Consider the following 23,612-nt stretch of genomic DNA (forward strand, 5'->3'; position numbering starts at 1 on the left):
ACCATGAAATAGTGAAATACTTGAATAATATAAATCAATTAAAAAAGTCTACAAACATACAATTAAAGTTTCTTGTTTTATGCAAAGGTTGGTCTCCAATTTATTTTATTAAACAACGTACCTAAATCGTACAGTCTACTTGACAAAAAAAAGTGTAAATGAAAACAGATTGAATAGCCGATCGCCGATGTCAATAAATTCGCGCTGTGAATTTGCTTTTGCTAAACAATATACTGAACTCAGTAAAGTACACAACGTTATACAAAGTGGAATATTCTGGTAACTGACTGCTTTAATAAAGTGAAAATGTATACTTATTTATTTATCCTCTGTGTCATTTTCACGACTCCATCGGCTCATACAGCCTCGGCTGCCAGTGGCTCTGTAGAATTAGATGAGATTTCTTTTAATAAAATAATTAAAAAGTTCGATGCGGCCCTCGTGAAATTCGACGTTGCATTTCCGTACGGCGACAAACACGAAGCATTTGTGGCGCTCGCAAAAGATTCCAAAGATGTCGATGAACTTTTGATCGCTGAAGTTGGCGTGAAAGATTACGGTGAAAAGGATAACGAAGCTCTGGCAAAGAAGTACGGGGCTAGCAAAGACAACTTCCCAGTAGTGAAACTGTTCGTGAAGGGTAAAAGTGAACCAATTCCATTTGATGACTCGCAAGGTTTTAACAGCGATGAACTGCGGCGATTTGTACGCGTTAACACTGGCATATACTTAAGCTTGCCAGGCTGCGTGCGGGAACTCGACAGTTTGGCTACAAAATTCATGAAAGCTAAAGATGATGAGAGAAAGAGCGTGCTAAAGGACACTGTGGCGGCCGCTGAAAAATTAGGAAGCAAGGTACAGCATTTTTCTATAAACAATGATGACGTGTCGCCAAATATACTTAGTCTGGCCATAAATACTGTTACACTTAATTATAAAAAAATATTACATTTGAATTTCGAATCTGTCATTTTTATACGATTGTTCATTGTGTTTTCTCATTTTGGCGCCAATACATTGTAAAATATTTTGCGATATTAAAATGGTGTGGGGTGATAAAGAGAACCGAATCGCTGTGATAGCATTACACAAAGTAGGTATGGAGCCAAATGCAATTTTTAAAACTCTCCATACACTTGGTATTAGTAAAATGTTTGTGTACCGGGCTATTAATAGGTACAATGAGACCTCCTCTGTTTGTGACAGAAAAGATCTGGCCGTCCACGTAGTGTTCGTACGAAAAAGGTGGTCAAAGCAGTAAGGGAAAGAATTCGAAGAAATCCTGTCCGAAAGCAAAAGATTTTATCTCGGGAAATGAAGATAGCACCTAGAACCATGTCGCGTATTTTAAAAGATGACTTAGGACTTGCAGCCTATAAGAGACGCACTGGCCATTTCTTAACTGATAATTTAAAGAAGAATAGGGTGGTAAAATCGAAACAACTACTGAAGCGGTACGCAAAGGGAGGTCACAGAAAAATTTTGTTTACGGATGAGAAAATTTTTACAATTGAGCAACATTTTAACAAACAAAATGACCGTATTTATGCTCAAAGCTCTAAGGAAGCTTCCCAATTAGTCGACAGAGTGCAACGTGGACATTATCCGACTTCAGTGATGGTTTGGTGGGGTGTTAGCTATGAAGGAGTGACTGAGCCATATTTTTGTGAAAAAGGTATCAAAACATCGGCACAAGTGTATCAAGATACCATTCTTGAGAAGGTAGTTAAGCCCCTTAACATCACCATGTTCAATAACCAAGTATGGTCCTTCCAGCAAGACTCGGCGCCGGGTCATAAAGCTCGGTCCACGCAGTCTTGGTTGGAATCGAACGTTTCGGACTTCATCAGAGCTGAAGACTGGCCGTCGTCTAGTCCCGATCTTAATCCGCTGGATTATGATTTGTGGTCAGTTTTAGAGAGTACAGCTTGCTCTAAACGCCATGATAATTTGGAGTCCCTAAAACAATCTATACGATTGGCAGTGAAGAATTTTCCCATGGAAAGAGTGCGTGCTTCTATTGATAACTGGCCTCATCGTTTAAAGGACTGTATTGCAGCCAATGGAGACCACTTCGAATAAGCTTTTTATATTTTTAATTGTTTTATATTTATGTATTAAACTGACACACTGTAAAAGTAATAAATGTTATTTGCAGTTAACAATTTTCTTTTTTCTTTATTACAATATTTATGGCAAGACTAGGTAGATATTATTTAACAATAGAAAAATCGAGAAAAGTTGAATATTATCTGATACAATTTACATAATTCTCCATAATACATGCAAATTATTCAATATAATTTTAATTCTCTCTATGATGTAAACAATATTCATACTACATTGAAATATTTATTTTAAATTCTAACAACAAGATTACGTTAACATTGCTCTATAAATTATGAAACATTGTCTTAAACACTTCCTTTATTTCTATTTATTCAATCCACAGGATGCAAGTTCCAGTAAGATTTACAAGACAATCATGGAAAAGATCATTGAAAAGGGTGATGAGTTTGTCAAGACGGAGTATGAAAGGGTAAAGAAATTGCTCAATGGAAAAGTTTCTGATGAGAAGAAGAAATTGCTGCTCATCCGAATCAACATACTACAATCATTCCAACTATTTGAGAAACAAGTCAAACCCACAAAACAGGAACTATGATCACATTATTAAATATAGATATTTATTTTCGTAACATTTACTTAATTAGCATAAATTTTATTGGGGAATGTCCAGTATATCCCGTTGGAAGAATTTATGATGTGTTACTTAGTTAAATACTGAATTAATGGCAGAAGACACTTGATGTCAATGGTTTTATCACTCTTAGGTCATTTCTTGGTAGCTGACAATGGCAATTCCTAAATGTAACATTCCTACTTAAGTTAGTTAGTAAATAAATTATTCCAGCAATAATAATAAATGTATATAGTTCACATATTATTGCACATTAAGACATGTTTGTTTCAAACTATTTGTTAATATATGTGTTTTCAATACTAGATCACAAATTATATTTATATAGATAATCTATAAATCTTGTGAACTAAATTGCCGAAACTCTTATATTACTACATAGTTGGAAAAATGCGCAAGTCTGTTTGTATATTATGTCTGTTACCTGTGTGAAGCAATTTTATGATTAAGAGACTGTGTTTACAAAAGTATTGATGCACCCTGCAAGTGTGAATGCAATAAAATATAAAATGATAATTTGTTTTTAATTGATATGAATTTGGCAAAACCTACTCTATTTAGTACTCAGCTATATTTTCCAGAAGGATCTCACATAAAACGGAAATACAATAATTATCTGTCATAATTTACTAAGACGAAGTTTTACTAGTTGCTAAAAGCTTTGTCAATTAATTATTCTTTAAGTTTAATAACAGTGCATGTTTTTTTTAAAACATGTGTCTAACTGAAATTGATATCTCCTTTTTATCTTATCAAATTAACAATTATCAAGACTTGTTCAACAAGTAATAACTCATGTTCTGTGTAATCCAAAAAAATAATTATCAATAGAAGGGCTTGCCTTTCACAATGGATATATAAACCAATATCAGCTGTAGGGGAGTGGGCTAGATTTTAAAGGATGCCAAAAGCTTAGGGGCCCTGCAGGTTCTAGCTAGACAATATGATAATGGAAAGAAGATCACCAGAAAAGTGTTTTTTTTTTACAAGGAATATCAATACCATTTCGTCTGTGAGGAATAACGGTTGCTTATGTTGAGATCCTAAGCGCAGCCCTGATGCAGACAATTAAAGGTATAACAAATAAAACCCAATACTCATGAAATATATATTTAAATTTAGAAAGAAAATATAAAATATTTATGTAGATGAAATGCTTCCCTCACATTTGGCCCTTGTTACTCTATAAAACAATAGCGGAATGTAATACCAGCTATGTCACGACAACCGATGCATAAATCAAAATAACATGCCTAAGAACACCGTACAATGTACATCATCTAGCAAGCCACAGGTAAATGGCATTGGAAATGTAACAATATATTATGCACCATAAAATATGTAAATTTTCTGCAGCCTATCTCTAGTAAAGTAAAGGATTTAATGAGATAGATACAATACAGAATAAAGCTATGCCTAGTCAATTGGATTACCAAATATTCTATCGGAATAAATCATATTAAATACATCTAATTGATGAAATTTATTTGCAAACTTTATATTTTGACATCATTACTATAGCAATCATATTTTTTTTTATCATCAAACTATTGCACATACCAGAAAAATAAAATGTGTAGTACTTTTCACTTATATTCCCTTGCCATTCAGCAATAAATTTAGAAAAGCTAAGTGAATAAGGAAACTTTGTAACATTAAAGAAATAGGGAATGCTTGATGTATAAGTATGAACAGATTGTTACAAAAAAGGAAATATGGTTTATCACTCCATTTACCTGTGTCTGCTCATCTTCCTACATTACTCTACAATGATATGTGATACAATAAATTGTAGATTATGTTTGGTTACACCCTCACTGATTTCAATTCATGTTGTTTTTTTTACAATAATGCCGTCATAATTGAATTCGGCCAATGGGGGCATATCGAAACATACATCCATACAATGGAATATAAAAAAAATCGCCTTAAATTTAACACTTATTCGAGAATCTTCACTCAATATCAAATCCAATTAGGAAAGTAAACAACATCGAAATACATTTACAAATGTTTTTTTTTTTATCTTTTTGATCATTACAAGTATTGCCAATAGTAACTTTTTAAAAATTCTTTTTTACAAATAATTCGTAAAATTAAAAGGCAATTGTTACTTGAGATATCTATGTATATGTTTTATATTAATATATATCGCCACTACGCGCATACGCAACAAAGCGCATAAACCAAATATCCACTTGAGAACAAACAAGGGCTGATGTTACACTAGTTCTTTTCATATTTCTGAAAACGAAGTTTCTAATTCCTTATAATAGCAGCTATGCCCTCTTCTTTACGGAATGGGATATACGAAACATCTCTATGCCTAATAAGTTTGAACCTAATACACCAAGAGTTTCTAATTACAAAAATAAGAAATGCAGCATATAAAAGAGGCAAGAAGTAATATTTTTTATATGTAAATAACAAAAGTATGAAGAATTAAAATATTTGTATATCCTGCATAAAATTTGGACCAAACACATGGTAAGTAACAAATACTAAGTAGATCATACATCAGTTTGATGTTCATCAATGAATTCAAAATGTACATAAGAGACAATTATTTAATGAATAACAGTAAGACAGCAAAAACTATGAAGGTATATAATTTGATGCTAGAAAAAATTATGAATAAAAATAACTAGACCTTAAAATTCTATTTTTTTTTGTCAAATAGGTGTTTGATAACTGCGGCAAATAACTTTTTTTTGTACTAAAAACTGGTGGTGTAAAAGTACACCAAACATACACCATAATATTTCTAAGCATTAAACAATGCTTCAGCATAAATATTTGGTCTCTTAATACCGAATTATTCACAGCTACACATAGCTAAGTCTTACTAATATAAAAATACACCCTGCTCACACAAATAAAGACAATAAATCATTTAGAATTGGCAGCACAAATATCTATGTATGCAAAATAAAATAAGTGCATTAAAATAAAAAAAAAAACTAATTGTCTACTATTAATAGTATCTAATAAACCATGAGAATTTTAGGTGAAAAGTTATCTTTGAAAGTGACATTTTACTTATAAGGAAGTTTATTATATATAAAAAAAATATTTGAGCACTAAGTATCCAAACTAAAATACCTTTACAGAAAAAAGTTTACAATATACATTTTAACCATTAATAAAAATGGGAAGAATGAAAAGATACTTCAATAAATGAATGAAATATGACATATTATTAAAGAAAATAATTATAAGAAAACGAAAGAACAGTATTGATTTTAGAACCACTATCACATAAATACAATTTTCAATTCCTAATTATATACTAGTCTACAGTTAACAAAGAAACCATTTCACCTAAATTCCTATTACACCATATTTTGTTACTAGTTGGCCTCTTATAAGATCGTTTCAACTATCAATTACTACTTATTCTGACTTCTCACTATCCACTTTAAGTTCTTGTAATTTTAAGACTACACCGTCCGAATCAGTTTGTTCCGTCTTATCATTATTTTTGTCTTTGTCTGGTGACTTGTCTACATTTGTCTTTGGTTCTGGCGTGTCGGTATCCTCGCTCCTTGTGATACTGCTCTCGTCATCTGATGACTGATCTTGAGTGTACAGACTGCACTTAGTTCGTACTATCTCTTGAGCCTCGGCAAACTTCGTTTTCCATAGTTCAGCATCTGTTTGATTGAGATTATTGGATAAATATTATTTTTTAAATTTATCAGATATTTCAGGACATCATGACAAATTAAACAGGCTGGTATTGATAAAAATGTATGAATATATATTTTTTTATTATAATTCGACGGTTGAAAGGATAATTGCCTTAGGGGCCTTCTTTTGCGACACTAAGTTTCATACATATTTAAAATCATCACTGTAATCTATGTTTTCTAACCTAGTTAAATTTTTTCGAAATAAATGTTCTTAAGTCAATTAGCCTTTCAACCATTGAATTATGTATACTTCTTAAAATTCAAATACATTATTAAAATCTTAAATCATTCTACTAAACATAGCATTAAAAAGGACAATACTAAAACATTAACTCACTCTGAGGATTACCAAACTTGATAGCAAGCAGCTCTTGCTTGCAAGTTTCGTCAGCATAATCAGCAAACACAGACCAATTGAATGCTTTATCGGACCCACAGTGGACATTCATTCTGATGTCAGGAGTTATGAAGTGGTTGGCACAGACCTTCAGTGTCTTGTCACGTCTCATCACAACTCTTACGGTGTTATTCAGCTTGTGACGGAGTAGTTTGACATCACCAGTACCGCGCTCCTGGAAATACAAATAAATAATGTAATCTTTATGATACTTAATTCAACATTTTAATATTAAATTGAATCACAAATGAATAATTATGAACACACAATAGCTGCTATTTTACTTCAAGCATGAATCAAACCAAGTATTTTATGTAACTGTTACATTTATACTTCATGTAAAAACATGTATTTCTTATCAACTTTTTGGTTAAATATTACATTGACCAGTCAGTTAAGCATAAATTTATAGATTTTAATGAAAAAAAAAATTGATATTTAAGTAATTCCGACAAATTTAAATAATGCACGAAAATCTAATCTTGTTATAGATAGAAATTCTCCAGTTTATTAGAAAAAGGAGCATAATAATAATACAACTTAACTGATATTCTACGAATTTTCTAATGCAACTTATGATATTTGTCATAATTCTAGAAAAATGCACCTATGTACTAAAATTTACACAAGTCAGGACTCAACTGAAAAATAGTGGCAAATGTAATTTTCCGTTACCTTCCACTCGTGGTCTTCAGTGTCATATCTGTAGAGACGAGCGCGGATCTTCACCAATTCCTCCTCATCCTCTTCGTTAGTATGCACCTCCACTAACGGCAGAGTAACTATCGGTTCGTAATGAGGATCATGTTCAGGGCTCTCAGTTTCAGCTCCTTCGCTCTCGCTGTTACGCCGCACGCTTTCTTCTGTCTACAAAGAACATTCAACAGTAAATTATTCATTTCACAAATTGTTTGTATCCATATCTTTGCATCGCTCATTAGTTATAATAAAATTACTTACTGGCGAAGACATCATGCGAAGATTGCTGTAAAAAATCCTTATTCGAAAAGGAAAATTAAATTACCAAACACAAAACAAAGTCGGCGAAGTTCAGTTACTGAACGAATGAGTAAAGAAAATGCGCCACAGATTTCAACTAAGCAATTTATCATTCTTTTCATTCAAACTAATTTTGTTCGGATACTCTTAAAAAACTCAATGCCATTTTTAAAACTATTTGAAGTATAATGCATAGAATTAAACAAGTAATTATGTATTCGTTTTGCTAAATGTTAATCTAAATATTTCAAATTTTGCGGCGCATAATTTTAATTATTCCGCGCTATGGCATCGTGTACGGGCCTATTTTGCGCAAATACCAACCAGCTGTCAAATTTGTATGGTACTTGTCAAAAAAATTATCAAGGAAATCGGCGAAATTTAAGTTTATCATATAAAATAAATTATAAGTTCTCGTGTCTACAAAGGATACAAAGTAAAGAAACGGAATAATAAACAAAAATACTTTTTATTGTAAGTGGTTGCTGCAATTATTGTCCTATTAGACAAACAAGTCATTGACTTCGATCGATTCGCTCCCTATATTTTTTCGGCGACCTATTTGCGCAGTTTATTTTAAGATTTTTTCCTATTTCAGTTCGATGCCGGAACTTGTATTTAGTTTTATTAGCGTGCTTGTACACATCGTTCTTTGTACAATAAGTCAGACTTATCCTTTCCTTTTGAGTTTCGCATCGATAAGTAAGTAAACAATTTTGTTATTGCATTGTACGTATAAAATATATTTTGTGTTTTTTACCTCCTGAATCATTATGAATATTTGAATATAAATGATTGCCAGAAAACTGCACTGCATTTACTTGCTTATTACATTTCCACATGCTTTTATTTTATATCTATAAATAAACAAAACATATTTAAATTTCGACAGCCTTGGTTGCGAAATTATATCACGATGCGACTGCAGTAATGAGGTTCTGGTTCATTCCCGAGTTGGACAAAATGATATTAGTTTCTCTATTAGCCCAGAATTTCTACTCAATATGGCAATAGGCTCCCCCCCTCATATCATGGGATGCATGACATATAGCAAAAATTTATGCACCTGTTGAATCCCACCTACCCCTTTGGGTACAAAAAGTGTGACTGTAACATGTGTGTGTGTATTTCATAATTGAATAACTTCTGTAATTTTTTATTGCTAATTACATCCAAATTGTTCCCCGAAAGGAAATAAAAATTACACTACTTTAGATTTTTTTGTATTTTCATTTTCAAAATTTTTTACTGGCTTCAAAAAAAAGGAGGTTCTCAATTTGAATGTATGTTTTTTCCTGTGTGTTTGTTACGTGATTACTCTGCCATTTGTGGACCGATTTTCAAAATTATTTTTTTGTTTGAAAGGAGATATTTCTAAAGTAGCTCTATAGTCACCAAGTCAAGATCTGATGATTGGATTCTGGAGAAATGGCGAGCATTTAGTAAATTATTTTTATGTTTGAAAGGGCATTTGCCATTTGGTCTCATGATTATTACTTACACAAAAAAGGAAAAAATAAAAACTTTCTAACAAAAAAGAAAACTGCCTTCAAAAACCAAAAAAATATTTAACATTACCTATATACTGGTTACTAATTTTGGAGTTGGTGCCTATTAAAAATTAAACATTAGTAATGATTTCTTAAGTTAGAAATTTAAATTAAACTATTTTAGGGATTTTATCGCAGTTTTAATATTTTACTTTTCTCCCGACGTTTCGAAGACTGCAGCCTTCATGGTCATGGGGGGAAATGAGGTGTTATTCATCCGCAAAGTCAGAGTTACAATATCTACCTACATTTACAAAATATATACAAATCTTTAAAATTTATTAGCTGTTGGTGGTCTGATCTACGCAGAATGAGCACACAATGACTTTGGGTTCCGATTTAATTAAATGTAGAACTGAATCCCAGGCTTGTGCAAGCTTCCAACCATCTTCCCTATTGAAATTAGGATGTTTTTTAATTTGAATAGCCTTGCGGATCATCCTACGCAGAAATCGGTCTTCTTTGGCACGGATTTGTGGCTTGTCTAGTCTCAGACAATGGTTGGAGCCTCCTTCAGAGTTTTCAGCGACTGCAGACTTCGTAGAGCGTCGATGTTTTACGTCAGCTATATGTCCTTTTACACGGATCCCTATATTTCGTTTTGTTTGGCCTATATAAGAGAGGCCACAGTTGCAATCTATTTTGTATACTCCCGGTTCTTGCAGAAGTATATGGCACTTGACAGGTGGTAAAAATTTACTAATCTTCTTAGGCGGCTTAAAATAAGTTTTAATTGAAGCACGCTTCAGGATGTAGCCGATCTTGTCGATGACTTCTCTCACATATGGTAGTACAACCGGAACACGTTCAATTGTGGGTGGTTTCACTCGGTTTCTGTGACGTCGGCGTGGAATTTGGAGCTTGTTGTCTCGCAGTACTTGTCTGACATGTTGTAGCTCAGTGGCCAGGTGTTTCTCGTCGCAGATTCCTTGTGCTCTCTGAAACAAAGATTTGCCCACGGTAGCTAACTGTTTTGGATGGAGATGAGATTCGCCGTTCAGATATGTATCATTATGGGTCTGTTTCCGATACACAGTATGACTTAAGGTCTGGTCAGGATTACGGATGATTAAAACATCTAAGAAAAGAGATTTATTATGTTCTAACTCCATAGTAAATTGGATTTTATTATTGATGGAGTTAAGGTGATTTAAAAATGCAGTTACTTCGTCAGATGGTAAAATAGTGAAAGTATTGTCTACGTACCGTTTGTTTTTACAAACGGAGTGACCGGGGCTGTGGTCAGGGCTGTCTCCTCGAAGACCTCCATAAATATATCGGCGACTACCGCAGATACAGGGGAGCCCATCGCTACCCCCTCTACTTGTATATAGAACTGATCATTCCAAAACATATAGCGAGATGTAAGGCAATGTTGGAGTAGTTCTGCATATTCCACAGGAATGTTATTCTCTGCTAACTTCCTAGATACAATTCTGATGCAATCTTGTACTGGTAAGCTCGTAAATAGAGAGTGGACATCAAAACTGACCATAGTTTAATTTTCAGCTAATTTTAGGTGTTTAATGTCGCTGACAAATTGGTACGAGTCCTTCACATACGCTCCAGTGTTTCCTCTAAGTGGTGAAAGCACTTTTGCTACGTGCTGAGCCAATCTGTTGATCTGTGTGTCGATCTGACTCACGATAGGACGTAGCGGAGCATTTAGTTTGTGTATTTTCGGTAATCCATACAGTTTAGGCGGTTTTGGACACATAAACATTAGTCATTAAATTTGCTAGTTAAGCTAGATAAATACTTGAACAAATGTACGAAAACAATGATGGATTGTTATTAGGTACTAACTCCAAAATTGGTAACCAGTATATATATATGTATAGTTAATGTTACACAATTTTTTGGTTTTAGTGGTTTTTGAAGGTGGTTTTATTTTTTGTTAGAAAGTTTTTATTACATTTTCAGACCTTTTTCAAAATGGCATATTCAATTTTATTTTTCTTCATTATTAAAGTCTCATATATTATTAATTCTGGAAAAGCACAAGACAAATGCATGTTTATTTTATTGTCCAGGTGAAGAGGGGTAAATAAAAAAATCTCAATGAATAACAACCTGGCAAAGATGATAACGGAGCAACTACGGAATCCAAACGAGCTGGACATAAGCCTAAGAATGGAGTTTGGACCATTTGAAACAGTACATAAATGGAAAAGAATGTCGGAGTGTTACGAGTTTGTTGGGGCAAGGTAAATTTCATTGATTTATTCAAAAACCAATAGAACCGTTGGATATATTTCTAAGTAATATAATTTAAAGTAGTTTTTAGCTTACAGATTAGTTTTTGGATTAACTATAAGAAATTTGTAAGATTTAAGCTGTTCTTGACAGAAAATAGATTTATTGTGATAGTAACATATGATGACTTAGGGGCCGTTCAAGTATTACGTAACGCAATTTGGGGGGAGGGGGGTCTTGTTAAACGTCACGATGCGTTACAGGGGCGGGAGCGGGTTCTCGTACAAAGCGTTTTTTTATTTTGAAACAATAACAAAGGTACTTTTAGCGAGTTTCCGGTATTATTTCTAAAAAAAATTGTGACTTTAGAATTACATAACTTTTGGAGAGGGGTTGGGGGCCTACAAGAAAACGTTACGGCGCGTTACATGGGGGAGGGGGGGGGGTTCAAAAATCTTCAAAAATTGCGTAACGTAATACTTGAACGGCCCCTTATCGCTAGGTATAGGTCATTCATTACCATTAACAATGGTAGTAACGGGTCTTGACCACAGTGTCTTCAGTTTTTACTGGTTGTTAACAGTAAATATTCTCAAAGCACTCAAGATTAACTTATTTCAATATTGTCTCACTCAATTGCTATGCTTCCTAAAACCCTGAATGCTCCATAATAAACAGGATATTCAGTGGCGTAGCTTTCCATAGAGGAGCCCTATATCTATATTTCAATGGCTCCTAAATAAACTATTGTATCTGAAAAAATATCGACATTCATTTTTCTTACGTTTTTCTATCTCACTACTGTTTACTATCAAACCCATTAAAATAAGTTAGTAAATGATACCTTGATAACGAAACACTAAAAAGTGAATATCACTATTTTTACAGATACGATAGTTTACTTAGGAACCATAATATTGTTTGGTATTCTTCAGGGCAATAAGAAAGTTTGGGCACTCGCTTAGTTTAATAACTGACACACTGATATGGCTGATACGACGATACGCCTCTGATAGTCATTAAACCTTTTAAATATCCCACAGACGGAGCAAGCATACAGCAGTAGCATACAAAGACGCTCTATACGTTTTTGGAGGAGACAATGGCAAGTCAATGTTAAATGATCTCATCAGATTTGATATCAGGGAGAAGTCTTGGACTAAAACTGGTTGCATGGGAGTACCGCCTGCTCCTAGATATCACCATTCCGCTGTGGTAAGTGGATTTTATAATAATACTCGTTGGAGTTGTTTTCTTATCTAATTGTATATTATCTATATTAATGTTGAAAAAAAAGTGTAGCTTTAGGTATTGTGATATCAAAATACTTATATGAACTTAATAGGGGACCGTCCTGTGTTTGATTTTGTACATTATTCTATATGTAATGGTTAATAATACGAAAATGAAACCCTCCTGCGAAAACTGCATTAAAATTGGTAAAAAAATGAGCCAGTAATTCATATTTCAAATATTACTATGTGCCGAAGTGGGGATATCGCTTCATCTCTTTCTTTCGCACGCGTCGTAATGCCCGATGACGTCACGTGGGTATTGCGCCCCTTTTCTGTTTCATGTAACTTACCCCTTCTACCGAAATTGAAAGACATATAACTTGTTGATTTTTTACCGGATTTAAATAATTATTTCTGTGTTGTAATTTATATAACGTAAATATTTGATAATAGTAAAGAACAAAAATGAGTCCGGTCCCCTATTATGAGCCATGACATCAGGAAATAATACAATAGAATAAAATAAATGCTGACCTACAAAAATTTATGGTTGCAGCTTAAATAATCTTTATTATACAATGAATCTTCATATTCAGTTGTAACCATGCATATTATATAGGTTTTTACTACTATGTAATAACTACAGGGTTAATATGTTCAGTAAAAATATGCATTCTAAGAATAGACATGAATAACATAATAAATACATATTTCGGTTTTGTCATCAGGTCCATCGATCATCAATGTTCGTTTTCGGTGGATACACGGGCAATATACTGGCCAACTCAAACTTAACCAACAAGAATGATTTATTTGAGTACAAGTTCCAAAGCGCTCAGTGGGTGCAATGGAAGTTTACTGGACAGTAAGTGAATTACTTTTCATTAATGCTTAAGCAATAATAATAATATCAGCTCTGGATTATATACTGTCCTACTGTTGGGCACGGGCCTCGTCTACTATTGGGAGGCAATAGGCCTTAGTTCACCACACTGGTCTAGTGCGGGTTAGTAGACACACACCCTCGAAAATTCCTAATAGAGAATGCTTAAGCAACCACTTGTCTATTGTAAAAGTCACAATTGATTATAAACAGTTTTTTATGTTCGGCTATAGCACGCAAGTTTGTAATGGCCGCATATATGCTATAAGGACGAAATTCGCGCACGGATAAGACTGATGTAAAAAAATTTAGCAGCTTTAAGAAATCATTATATATAGAAAATTCTAATAATGTCTTCATTTGTAATGCTTACTGATAAGATTTTTTGTTTGGTTTATTTTTAAGACCGATCTGACAAATGCTATTGGCAACATTTATTTCTTTAGTTTTATTTTTTTGTGACATAGGGGGGACAATGGAGCATATTATTCACCTGATGGTAATTGCTGCCACACTCGAACATCAATACCAGGGGGCATAGAGATGCGGTGCCGGCCTTAAAGGTGGAAATATGCTCTTTTTTTAGGTGGTCAGGTCGTATCTGAAATGCTGCTGGCGGCAATTTGTTCTATGGTTTTGTAGTAACTAAAAATTTCAACTGGTGAAACAAGCGGGTCATAATATAATTAGGTGTGTCAGTCCAAATTTTAAAAGTATTAATCCATTTACCAACATAAATTACTTCCTTATTTTCAAAAGATCTGAAATAGTTGTAAAGACCAAAACGGGTAACAAGTTCATTAAACTGTGACCGTATTTAAAACAAAATGAATATATTTTGACAGAGAGCCAGTGCCCAGGTCGGCACACGGCGCGGCGGTGTACGACGACAAACTGTGGATATTCGCTGGATACGACGGCAACGCGAGGCTCAACGACATGTGGACGATAAATCTGGTGGTGAGGGACTTTTCTATGGCTTTCGTTATTGTAAGTCAATGTGACTCCACGCCGTGTGAAAAAGCTTCTTAGTTAGGCTTATGATTGTCTTGAATGGCATGAGATATCCACCTGTAAAATTAGATACTTTATCTGGACATTTCACTTACCATCAGGTACAGTGAAGTCACTTTGCGGTGCCAAAATAAAAACTAATAAACACAACGTGACTTTTATGTCGCCTAATTACGAACCTTCAAATTGGTTAACCATATTATTGATAAATCTTCATTAACACAGTACATCATCATCAACATCATCATCAGACCTCCTGCTACTTTTATCAGGTCATTTGTCCACCTCGTGGATGAACATGGGACGTACATAATATATAGTTTTTTTTTATATCCAGGGCGAGAATCACCAATGGGAAAAGGTGGAGCAGAAGGGCCAGTGTCCTCCAACATGCTGTAACTTCCCCGTGGCGGTGGCGCGCGGCAAGATGTTCGTGTTCAGCGGACAGAGCGGCGCCAAGATCACCAACGCGCTGTTCCAGTTCGACTTCGAGACCCATACGTGAGTCACATTATAGCGATTCAAACTTTTTGTATAATATTTAATTTTATATTCTATATTATGGTTACAAGTAATGAAGGCTACTAATGATAAGAAATTACCACAATTTATTAATATACTATGGTATAGAGGAGTAATTTATATATTGTGCTCAGTGTTGCCAGTTACCAAGTTTGGAAAGTCAAAGGTATGGTGGACAATTTGATGAGTTGTCGTTTATATACTATGCTCAAAGCATTTTATGCTGGTTTTCTCACAATGGTATAATCTTAATCCCGTATCCCGCTATATTATAAGAAAAATCACCCACAATTGTTGATGATTTGATTGAAAGGTTGAAGGTTCTTTTTTCCCTAATTTATCTTGTTCTTAAAACGCATAAATTGTTAGTTGTTGACTGCCTCGGTGGCGTAGTTGTATTGCATGCCCGGTACAATAGCGCTCTGAGGTCTTGGGTTAGAATCCCGGGTCGGGCAAAGTGATATTTGGGTTTTCTGCTCAGTATCAGCCTAGAGTCTGGAATTTGTGGCGATAGGCTCGCCCCCTATCACATCATGGGACGGAACATACATGACGAAAAGTGGGTGCCCTAGTTGCGCCTCTGCATACCCCTTCGGGGATAAATGCGTGATGTTATGTATGTATGTATGTATAAATTATTAGTTATTTTAAAATTGCAATTACTACCATTTTAAGTTAGTTTTGTGCAGATTTTTCGTAGGTGTTTTTGAAGAGTTACAAGTAGAGGTGTGTGCAGATGGTCGCGCGTGTGCACGGAGCACCTGCTGCGCAGCGCGGGCCCGGCGCCGGCGCGCCGCTACGGACACGTCATGGTGGCGCACGCCAGGCATCTCTACGTGTTCGGCGGCGCCGCCGACAACACGCTGCCCGCTGACCTGCACTGCTACGATATTGACACGCAGATGTGGTGAGTGGGGCTGGGGAGGGTATGGCGGAATAAGCTGTGATAAAAAATGCAAGATAAATGAAAACTTGTGTGATTCTTTTGAGTTAGTATAATATTGAATAGCGATAGCCTAGTTGGTTGTGGAACGGACTGCCGAGACGAATGTTCGCAGGTTCAAATCCCAAGGGCACACCTCTGATTTTTCTAAAAAATTATGTGTGTATACTTTGTGAATTATCGCTCGCTTTACCGGTGAAGGAAAACATCGTGAGGAAACCTACATACCTGAGAAGTTCTCTATAGGAATTTTCGAGGGTGTGTGAAGTCTACCAATCCACACTAGGCCAGCGTGGTGGACTAAGGCCTAATCCCTCTCAGTAGTAGAGGAGGCCCGTGCCCAACAGTGGGACAGTATATAGTACAGAGCTGATATATATATTTTTTTATAATTGTGTACAAATAAATTATTTCATTTCATTTCATCTCACCAGGTCGGTAGTGAACCCGGCCCCGGACTCGCAAATCCCGTCGGGTCGGTTGTTCCACGCGGGCGCGGTGGTCGGCGATGCGCTCTACATCTTCGGCGGCACGGTCGACAACAACGTGCGCAGCGGCGAACTGTTCCGCTTTCAGGTAATCAGATCATAGATAATCATAGTGATTAGGATAAAATGTCTAAGGTTATTTTTGAAACCTTCATAGTAGATTTATACCTTATAACTCCAAGAGACGGAATCATCAATCTACTTCTTTTATAGGAATTCACAGGGTGTTTGAAAAAGAGGGGATCAAATATAAATCACATATAAAAAGAATGATGATGATTTATAATTTACTATAATATTACACTGCCACTTATTTCATACCAGCTACGCGTTCCACATAAGTATACAGGGTGTTTTAAAAAGGGGGTAAAAAACAAACTACACACTAACACAATTTTTATCTCATCAGTAAATAAATTACAAATATCTCTACAGTTATCTAACTACCCTCGCTGCACCCTCCACGACGACTTCGGCCGCATTCTGAAGTCGCAGCAGTTTTGTGACGTCACGCTGCTGGTTGGCGATGAACAGACGCCCGTGTTGGCTCACCAAGCGATGCTGGCTGCGAGATCGCAATACCTTAGGGCTAAAATCAAGTGAGCAAAATATAATGAAATATAATCAATAGTTTTTAAGAAAATCGCGAACTTATATACTACATTAATACGGAACCTCCTTTTCATAGCTTTTTTTATTGCTTTGAATGACGAGACGAGCTTGCCGTTCGCCTGATGGTAAGCGATACGACCGCCCATAAACAAGAAAAACCATCCAAAACCTGGATTTACAAAGTATGGTTTGGTATTACATTGAACTCGCCATACTGAGACATGAGATATTAAGTCTTATTATGTCCAGTAGTTACACTGGCTGCAATGTCCTTCAAACTGAAACACAATAGTGGTTTAAAAATAAAAGAAATATATGCCGTAATGATAAAGAATTATCATACTATTTGATAAGGCGTGTATTTTGTATCTTTTAACGTCAAATTATTACACGGTGAATGATGATCTTTTTTGGGTTCGATTCAAAATCGCTGTTTATTTTTATTTTTATTTTTATGGGTAAGAAGTCTTTGCTGCTATGTTGAATTTGTCGACGACTTATGCGACGACCAGAAAATACTTTTTAATGTCGATTGTTTTAAAAAAAATTGTGCCAGACAAGCCAAGCTGAAACAATATTACATACATAACATCACGCATTTATCCCCTAAGGGGTATGCAGAGGCGCAACTAAGGCACCCACTTTTCGCCAAGTATGTTCCGTCCCATGATGTGATAGGGGGCGAGCATATCGCCATATCGGGCACAAATTCCAGACTCCGGGCTGATACTGAGCAGAAAAACCCAAATATCACTTTGCCCGACCCGGGATTCGAACCCAGGACCTCAGAGCGCTTTTGTACTTTTGTACCGGACATGCAATACAACTACTCCACCGAGGCAGTCGAAATGTTGAAACAATATTATGTTCATATTATATTGGCTTTAAAGTATACTATTTGCATAACAGGGAAGCAAGAGACGAACTCGCTAAGAAAATAGCATCAGGAGAAGAGAAGGCGTCCGAAGTTTATTCGTATAAGAGTCCGCCGCAGTTGACGGTCACTTTGCCCGAAGCCACGCCCGAGGCGTTCAACATGGTACTGAACTACATATACACGGATAGAATAGACCCCACTGAGAAAGGTGAGCGGATATAAGAAATATTCTATCTAAACTCTTAGAAATAATGTAATTTTTTTTTATAATGTATAATCTTTTTATATGTTTTTTATAGTGTGTTGCTATCCGATATTTGTAAATAAAATAGATTTATTATACTCACAGCATATTAGTTCTTCTTTTTACGATATAGGCCTCGACCAGCCAATGCCCGATGACTACATAGTACGGATTAGGGTGCGTTGGGAGCGTCTGCGTGGAATGTGGACCTTATGCATCTCGTTGAATGGATCACTCGTTTTTTCCAGAGTTACAAACAAAGCCCGTCGTTGTGTGTTCCAATATGACCGCAACATATGGATAAGGTTTAATGAAATCTATGCATACATCTCGATCCGTACTTTTGCTAGTTCTATAGTTATTTCACGATTGGTACAGCGGTGTTGGTTACTTATTCCAGCCGAAACATTTAAGATGTATTTGTATCAGACGAGAACCCAGCGTCCCCGGCGACGGTGCTGCTGGTGATGGAGGTGCTGCGGCTGGCGCTGCGGCTGAGCATCCCGCGCCTGCGCGGCCTGTGCGCGCGCTACCTGCGCGCCAACCTCTGCGCCGACAACGTGCTGCCCGCGCTGCACGCCGCGCACCACGCCCGCCTCGCCTGCATCAAGGAGTACTGCCTCAGGTGCGCGGCACGAGTCGTGAGCACGCCACTGATTGGTTGATGTGTAACGCGCCGATCTCTCGCCTGATTGGTTACTTAGTCAATGCTCGTTGTCTATTGGCTTACACGTGCCAAGCGGCTACTATACACTAGATACATATACATCCAATTTGTATATACGCGAGCATTTCGATAAATATTTTCCTTCGCCATTTGGAAATATACAATACTTTTGTTTTTATAGGTAACGTTTTTCTTTAAGACATATATAAATAAATTATAATAACAGTTATAGCAAACTATTAAAACAATCACGAACTTATCCAACTTATGAGGAATAATATAACCTATATAACCGTGCAGGTTCGTGGTGAAAGACTACAACTTCACTCCGATCGTGATGTCGAGCGAGTTCGAGCGCATGGAGCAGAGCCTGATGGTGGAAGTGATCCGCCGCCGCCAGCAGCCGCCGGCCAAGCCGCCCGCGGCCAACGAACAGGACCAGGAGATCGTCGGTATGTTACCTTACTCATATTTTATATAATATTGTTTATAAACCAAATACCAGATGCTTTGAATTTAAAGTAAATTTCTAGTTTTATTGATGTTACTGCAGAATGTATAAACACACGTAACAAACCACACTACGCTTAACAGTTTAATTTATTTTAAATGATCACTCGAGACAGTCAGTCATTTCCATGGTTGTGTGTGACGCAGGCACGACGCTGGAGCAGGACATGTGCGTGGTGGTGGGGGGCGGTGGCGCGGAGCTGGCGGACGTGCGCCTGCGCGTGGGCAGCGCGACGCGTCCGGCGCACCGCTCGGTGCTGGCCGCGCGCGCCGCCTACTTCGAGGCCATGTTCCGCTCCTTCTCGCCCACGGATAATATTGTCAATGTGAGTGTGGTTCTGCCTTGTGTTAGGCTATTGCTTTTGTACACAGCGATAGTAATTTTATGAATTAGAATGTTTCAATTATTTTAATTGAACTGTTATGCTTTTTTATACATCTTGGGCTATCTCTGCTCCACTCTATGGCTGACTGAGGTAGAATGCCCTTGGCATTAAGTCACCCTGTATACCATGTGTATAGGTTGTTTAAATGAATAAAAAATGTAGCAAACCACATTAGATCAAAATGCCACTTAGTTTTTCTAATCTAACTTAAATGTGAGAATTTTGTTACGAAACATTTGAAAATATGACCTTGCCAAAACAATACATTGTTATATAACAAACATACAATATTCTCAAAAAATACCATCCCTAACAAAACACTATTAAAAATAAAATATTTTTATCAGATACAAATCTGCGACACTGTGCCATCGGAGGAAGCTTTCGACTCTTTACTGCGCTATATTTACTATGGCGACACCAACATGCCTACCGAAGACTCGCTTTACCTGTTCCAAGCACCTATATACTATGGTGAGTAGATATACAGGATGTTGCAAAAAGTAGATTTACATTTTACGCCCAACAACCAGGGTAGTAAATATTACCCGCCTGATAATTTATTATACAGTGTGTTTAATAAAAGTGGTATTACTTTAAAAGTCATTCAACTGTTGTCACAATTTTCAATTTCATATAGAAAGAAAAAATATTAATTTGTGTGACTGTTTTCTATAAAATTATTTCTAATACCCATGTCAGGAGGTATCCGATCGGCCATTATATTAACCAAACTGACTATGACTGATTTTTTCTTTTCTATTATACAGGGTTCAAAAACAATTGAAACAATAATTATTTCTTATATTTACGCGAATATTAAACATCGGAATAAAACGATTTTTTAGATTTTATCGCGGATTTTTATATTTTGTATTATTGTAAAATGAAGGCAGATATTGTAACTGTTTTCGGACGACCAACACCTCATTCCATGACCATGAAAACGGCAATCTTCGAAACCTAGGGAGAAAATAAAAATATTAAAAATGGCTATAAAATCCAAAAACTAGTGTTATTTCGAACTCAAAATAAAATGTATACTATTATATTAACTAAACAGTCTACTATTCTATGTTACCCAGGGTTCACAAACAACCGCTTGCAAGTGTTCTGCAAGCATAACCTGCAGAGCAACGTGTCGCCGGAGAACGTCCTCGCCATACTGCAAGCCGCTGACCGCATGCGCGCCGCCGACATCAAAGAGTATGCTCTGAAGATGATTGTGCACCATTTTGGACTGGTAAGTGTCGATAATTTGATCTATAAATACTAATGAATCTCGAAGTTTACAATTTACCCAAGCCCCTTATCCCTCTCGTAATAGTCACCAGCGCATTTACTATTGGCTAATTATATTTCATGTTAAGATATGATCTATATTAGTACCAAATTTCACTGGAATCAGTTCAGAAGTTTATAATTTTTTTCTTTCAAACATCTTGACAAACCTTTCCATTTATATCAATAAGATAAGATTAACAGGTAGTGTTAAAACAAAGAAAAAAAATCCTTCATCACAGTCTTATCCAAAAGGATATGAAGGGGTACAACTAAGGCACCCACTTTTCGCCATGTGTGCTCCGTCCCATGATATGATAGGCGACGATACAACCATATCGGATACAACGTACTGACCCCTGCTAATTTATTGTTTACCATAAAATCTCAACAGGTCGCAAGACAAGAAGCCATCAAGAACCTAGCGCAGCCTCTCCTGGTGGACATCATATGGGCGTTGGCAGAGGAGCCGCACTTCGACTCGCCCCTCCCCGTACAGCCTCGGTCACTCCCGTCCTCGTCATCCGCGGACACACTCACAGACGACCCCGAGTACGCACGGCATAAGTGCGGAAAATCTTAAATACTGCATGCATCACAAGTAGATCTCTATTGAATGTTGTGTAACATTATACGTATATAGGTCTCTTTCTGTCCTACTGCTGTGTTGAGCACTACTGAGCAAGTTACATACGCCTTGGTTCCTCGGTCTATTGCGGATTCTTAAGTGATTTTCCAGCAAAAAAAATATAGCTCAGTGCAGCGTGACAGAATTCTCATACCTTCGAAATTCATGTAGACTTCTCAGGTATGTACGAAAAAATTATAGGTGTTATATAATTTCTTGTCTGTTAAATTTCGAGATGTGAAATATATATTTTGTCCCAAATATATCAGGGTTGTAAACTGCATTTAATGCCAAAAATGTCTGGATGTCAAAATATGTCCTAAAAATGTGTTATTTACAATACATTGTCTTAACAGATTTAATTTTATATTTCTAGTTGGTAAGTGAATATGTAACAAATAAGCTAAGGCTGTGCATTTACTAAATGGCGCGAGCAGACGGAACGTCTTTAAACACAATTATATTTAAATTTATGAATAACTCTTATACCTTGAATTGTACTTGGTTGAATTTAGTTATAAAATGAAATGTCTGTGTACTAAACTGTTCTTAATTATAAAAAATATTTCTGCAATTATGCATAATATGTTTAATAATTATCATTCCTATTTATTATATTACACATTATTCAACTTTATTAGTAGATATTGTGAAATATACAAACATAAATCATGTTATCCATAAAATGTATATTTAAATGTTTAAAAATTTGTTGGTGTCTCTTTATATATCTACATAATGTAGATAATTTAGTGTTGATGTCGCGCCTGCGCATATTTGATGTGTAGATAACTAGTTTAGACACTAGGTTATCATTTTCTTTATTATAGAAATGTTACAAAAAGGTGAAATGAAGAAATGGCCGTCACTAGCAGCAGATAGCTCATCGAAGAGTAAGTGATAGGGATGCGACTAGCTGTGTTGCCAGGTTTTTTTTAATAGGGGCTGTGCCCCACACTTGGCTGTAGTGTGGACTGTTCATGAACATTTATAAATCATTTCAAAAGTATACTTAAATAGTAAAAGAGTATTAGTAAATGTGTACTCATTTATGTTGTTGATGTCTCATTTAGATATAAGGGCATATGTAGACGCGTTTTTATGGGTCATTGCCACACTAATACGCGCAACTAGCGCAAGTATCAGACACCCGTCATCACAAACTACATCGTCTGCATAAGCCTTTAAAGCATACATTTAGACAAAAATATCAATTAAATAGTCCATTACTTTTCCAACTTGCATGGTACTTGGAATACTGATAGTCATTTTTGACCTTTTTATTCCAAATTTCTTCACTCAGTAATAGTCAAAAATACTGTTACAGTATGGCTGCTTAGTCATAGTCTATCTAAATTTAGTCACAAGATCCCCTAGTCCCCTGTAACAATGGCTTTATCAACTTTGACTAACTTCTAGCCCGCCATGACAAAGTGGCCATATCAAAAATGTTGCCTAAATTAAGTTTGCAATTTTCTTTAAGTATTACTTTTACCATAAAAGAGATCATGATTTTATTTTATATCTGTTTGTTTTGTAGGCCTTACATTTTTTTCTAGTTAGAAATTGTCTTTCATTGCAAGACTTGAGTATCTATTTCAATGATACCCAAGTTTTTTTTTAACATCAATTGCAATTTTCGTTATGTTGAAGCCAATCACTTTTTAATATACTTGCTATACTTATCACTAAATTTACAAAACAAAAAATTAAAATTATGAAAGTAAAAAATTTTCAAAGCTTTATTAGACATATTACTATCAAAGAATAGAAAGTTGGTTGCTGTA

At 35.8% G+C, this 23,612-nt stretch overlaps 3 protein-coding genes across 4 annotated transcripts; 2 read left to right on the forward strand and 1 right to left on the reverse strand.

Annotated features, from left to right (window-relative positions):
* The first annotated feature begins 3 nt into the window (after window positions 1–3).
* On the forward strand, window positions 4–3,217 carry LOC119188518 (endoplasmic reticulum resident protein 29-like). Its single transcript, XM_037436645.1, has 2 exons — window positions 4–855; window positions 2,453–3,217. The coding sequence occupies exons 1-2, from the start codon at window positions 307–309 to the stop codon at window positions 2,663–2,665; spliced, it is 762 nt and encodes a 253-aa protein (XP_037292542.1). The 5' UTR covers window positions 4–306; the 3' UTR covers window positions 2,666–3,217.
* A 578-nt stretch (window positions 3,218–3,795) lies between these two features.
* On the reverse strand, window positions 3,796–7,893 carry LOC115443265 (ran-specific GTPase-activating protein). The gene is made up of 4 exons (XM_030168608.2): window positions 7,751–7,893; window positions 7,466–7,657; window positions 6,731–6,965; window positions 3,796–6,354 (listed from the first exon to the last, which is right to left on the reverse strand). Exons 1-4 carry the CDS (start codon window positions 7,763–7,765, stop codon window positions 6,095–6,097), a joined length of 702 nt encoding a protein of 233 aa, XP_030024468.1. The 5' UTR covers window positions 7,766–7,893; the 3' UTR covers window positions 3,796–6,094.
* Window positions 7,894–8,057: 164 nt separating this feature from the next.
* Window positions 8,058–23,186, forward strand: LOC115443264 (leucine-zipper-like transcriptional regulator 1). Of its 2 annotated transcripts, XM_030168606.2 has the most exons (17): window positions 8,090–8,263; window positions 8,388–8,491; window positions 11,373–11,546; window positions 12,579–12,750; window positions 13,499–13,635; window positions 14,499–14,613; window positions 15,005–15,168; window positions 15,926–16,096; window positions 16,567–16,708; window positions 17,056–17,219; window positions 18,142–18,317; window positions 18,783–18,978; window positions 19,321–19,472; window positions 19,678–19,856; window positions 20,264–20,390; window positions 21,002–21,159; window positions 21,592–23,186. In XM_030168606.2, exons 3-17 carry the CDS (start codon window positions 11,401–11,403, stop codon window positions 21,778–21,780), a joined length of 2,388 nt encoding a protein of 795 aa, XP_030024466.1. In that variant the 5' UTR covers window positions 8,090–8,263; window positions 8,388–8,491; window positions 11,373–11,400; the 3' UTR covers window positions 21,781–23,186. The 2 variants fall into 2 exon arrangements, with proteins under 2 accessions (XP_030024467.1, XP_030024466.1); XM_030168607.2 differs by lacking the exon at window positions 8,388–8,491 and having other exon boundaries at window positions 8,058–8,263.
* Window positions 23,187–23,612: the final 426 nt, after the last annotated feature.

This window comes from Manduca sexta, chromosome 9 (genome assembly GCF_014839805.1).
Source record: "Manduca sexta isolate Smith_Timp_Sample1 chromosome 9, JHU_Msex_v1.0, whole genome shotgun sequence".
Taxonomy (NCBI): domain Eukaryota; kingdom Metazoa; phylum Arthropoda; class Insecta; order Lepidoptera; family Sphingidae; genus Manduca; species Manduca sexta.

What these genes read in the sequence shown, in the direction of transcription:
- LOC119188518 (XM_037436645.1), top strand. Translation starts at nt 307, where the DNA reads ATGTATACTTATTTATTTATCCTCTGTGTCATTTTCACGACTCCATCG. An exon ending in CTGAAAAATTAGGAAGCAAG is followed by an intron (nt 856 to 2,452) that starts GTACAGCATTTT and finishes TTCAATCCACAG; the next exon opens with GATGCAAGTTCCAGTAAGAT.
- LOC115443265 (XM_030168608.2), bottom strand. An exon ending in CTGAAGACCACGAGTGGAAG is followed by an intron (nt 6,966 to 7,465) that starts GTAACGGAAAAT and finishes TTGTATTTCCAG; the next exon opens with GAGCGCGGTACTGGTGATGT. An exon ending in CAAGTTTGGTAATCCTCAGA is followed by an intron (nt 6,355 to 6,730) that starts GTGAGTTAATGT and finishes TCAATCAAACAG; the next exon opens with ATGCTGAACTATGGAAAACG.
- LOC115443264 (XM_030168607.2), top strand. Translation starts at nt 11,401, where the DNA reads ATGAATAACAACCTGGCAAAGATGATAACGGAGCAACTACGGAATCCA. An exon ending in TGTGGACGATAAATCTGGTG is followed by an intron (nt 14,614 to 15,004) that starts GTGAGGGACTTT and finishes TTTTATATCCAG; the next exon opens with GGCGAGAATCACCAATGGGA. An exon ending in TTCGACTTCGAGACCCATAC is followed by an intron (nt 15,169 to 15,925) that starts GTGAGTCACATT and finishes AGGTGTGTGCAG; the next exon opens with ATGGTCGCGCGTGTGCACGG.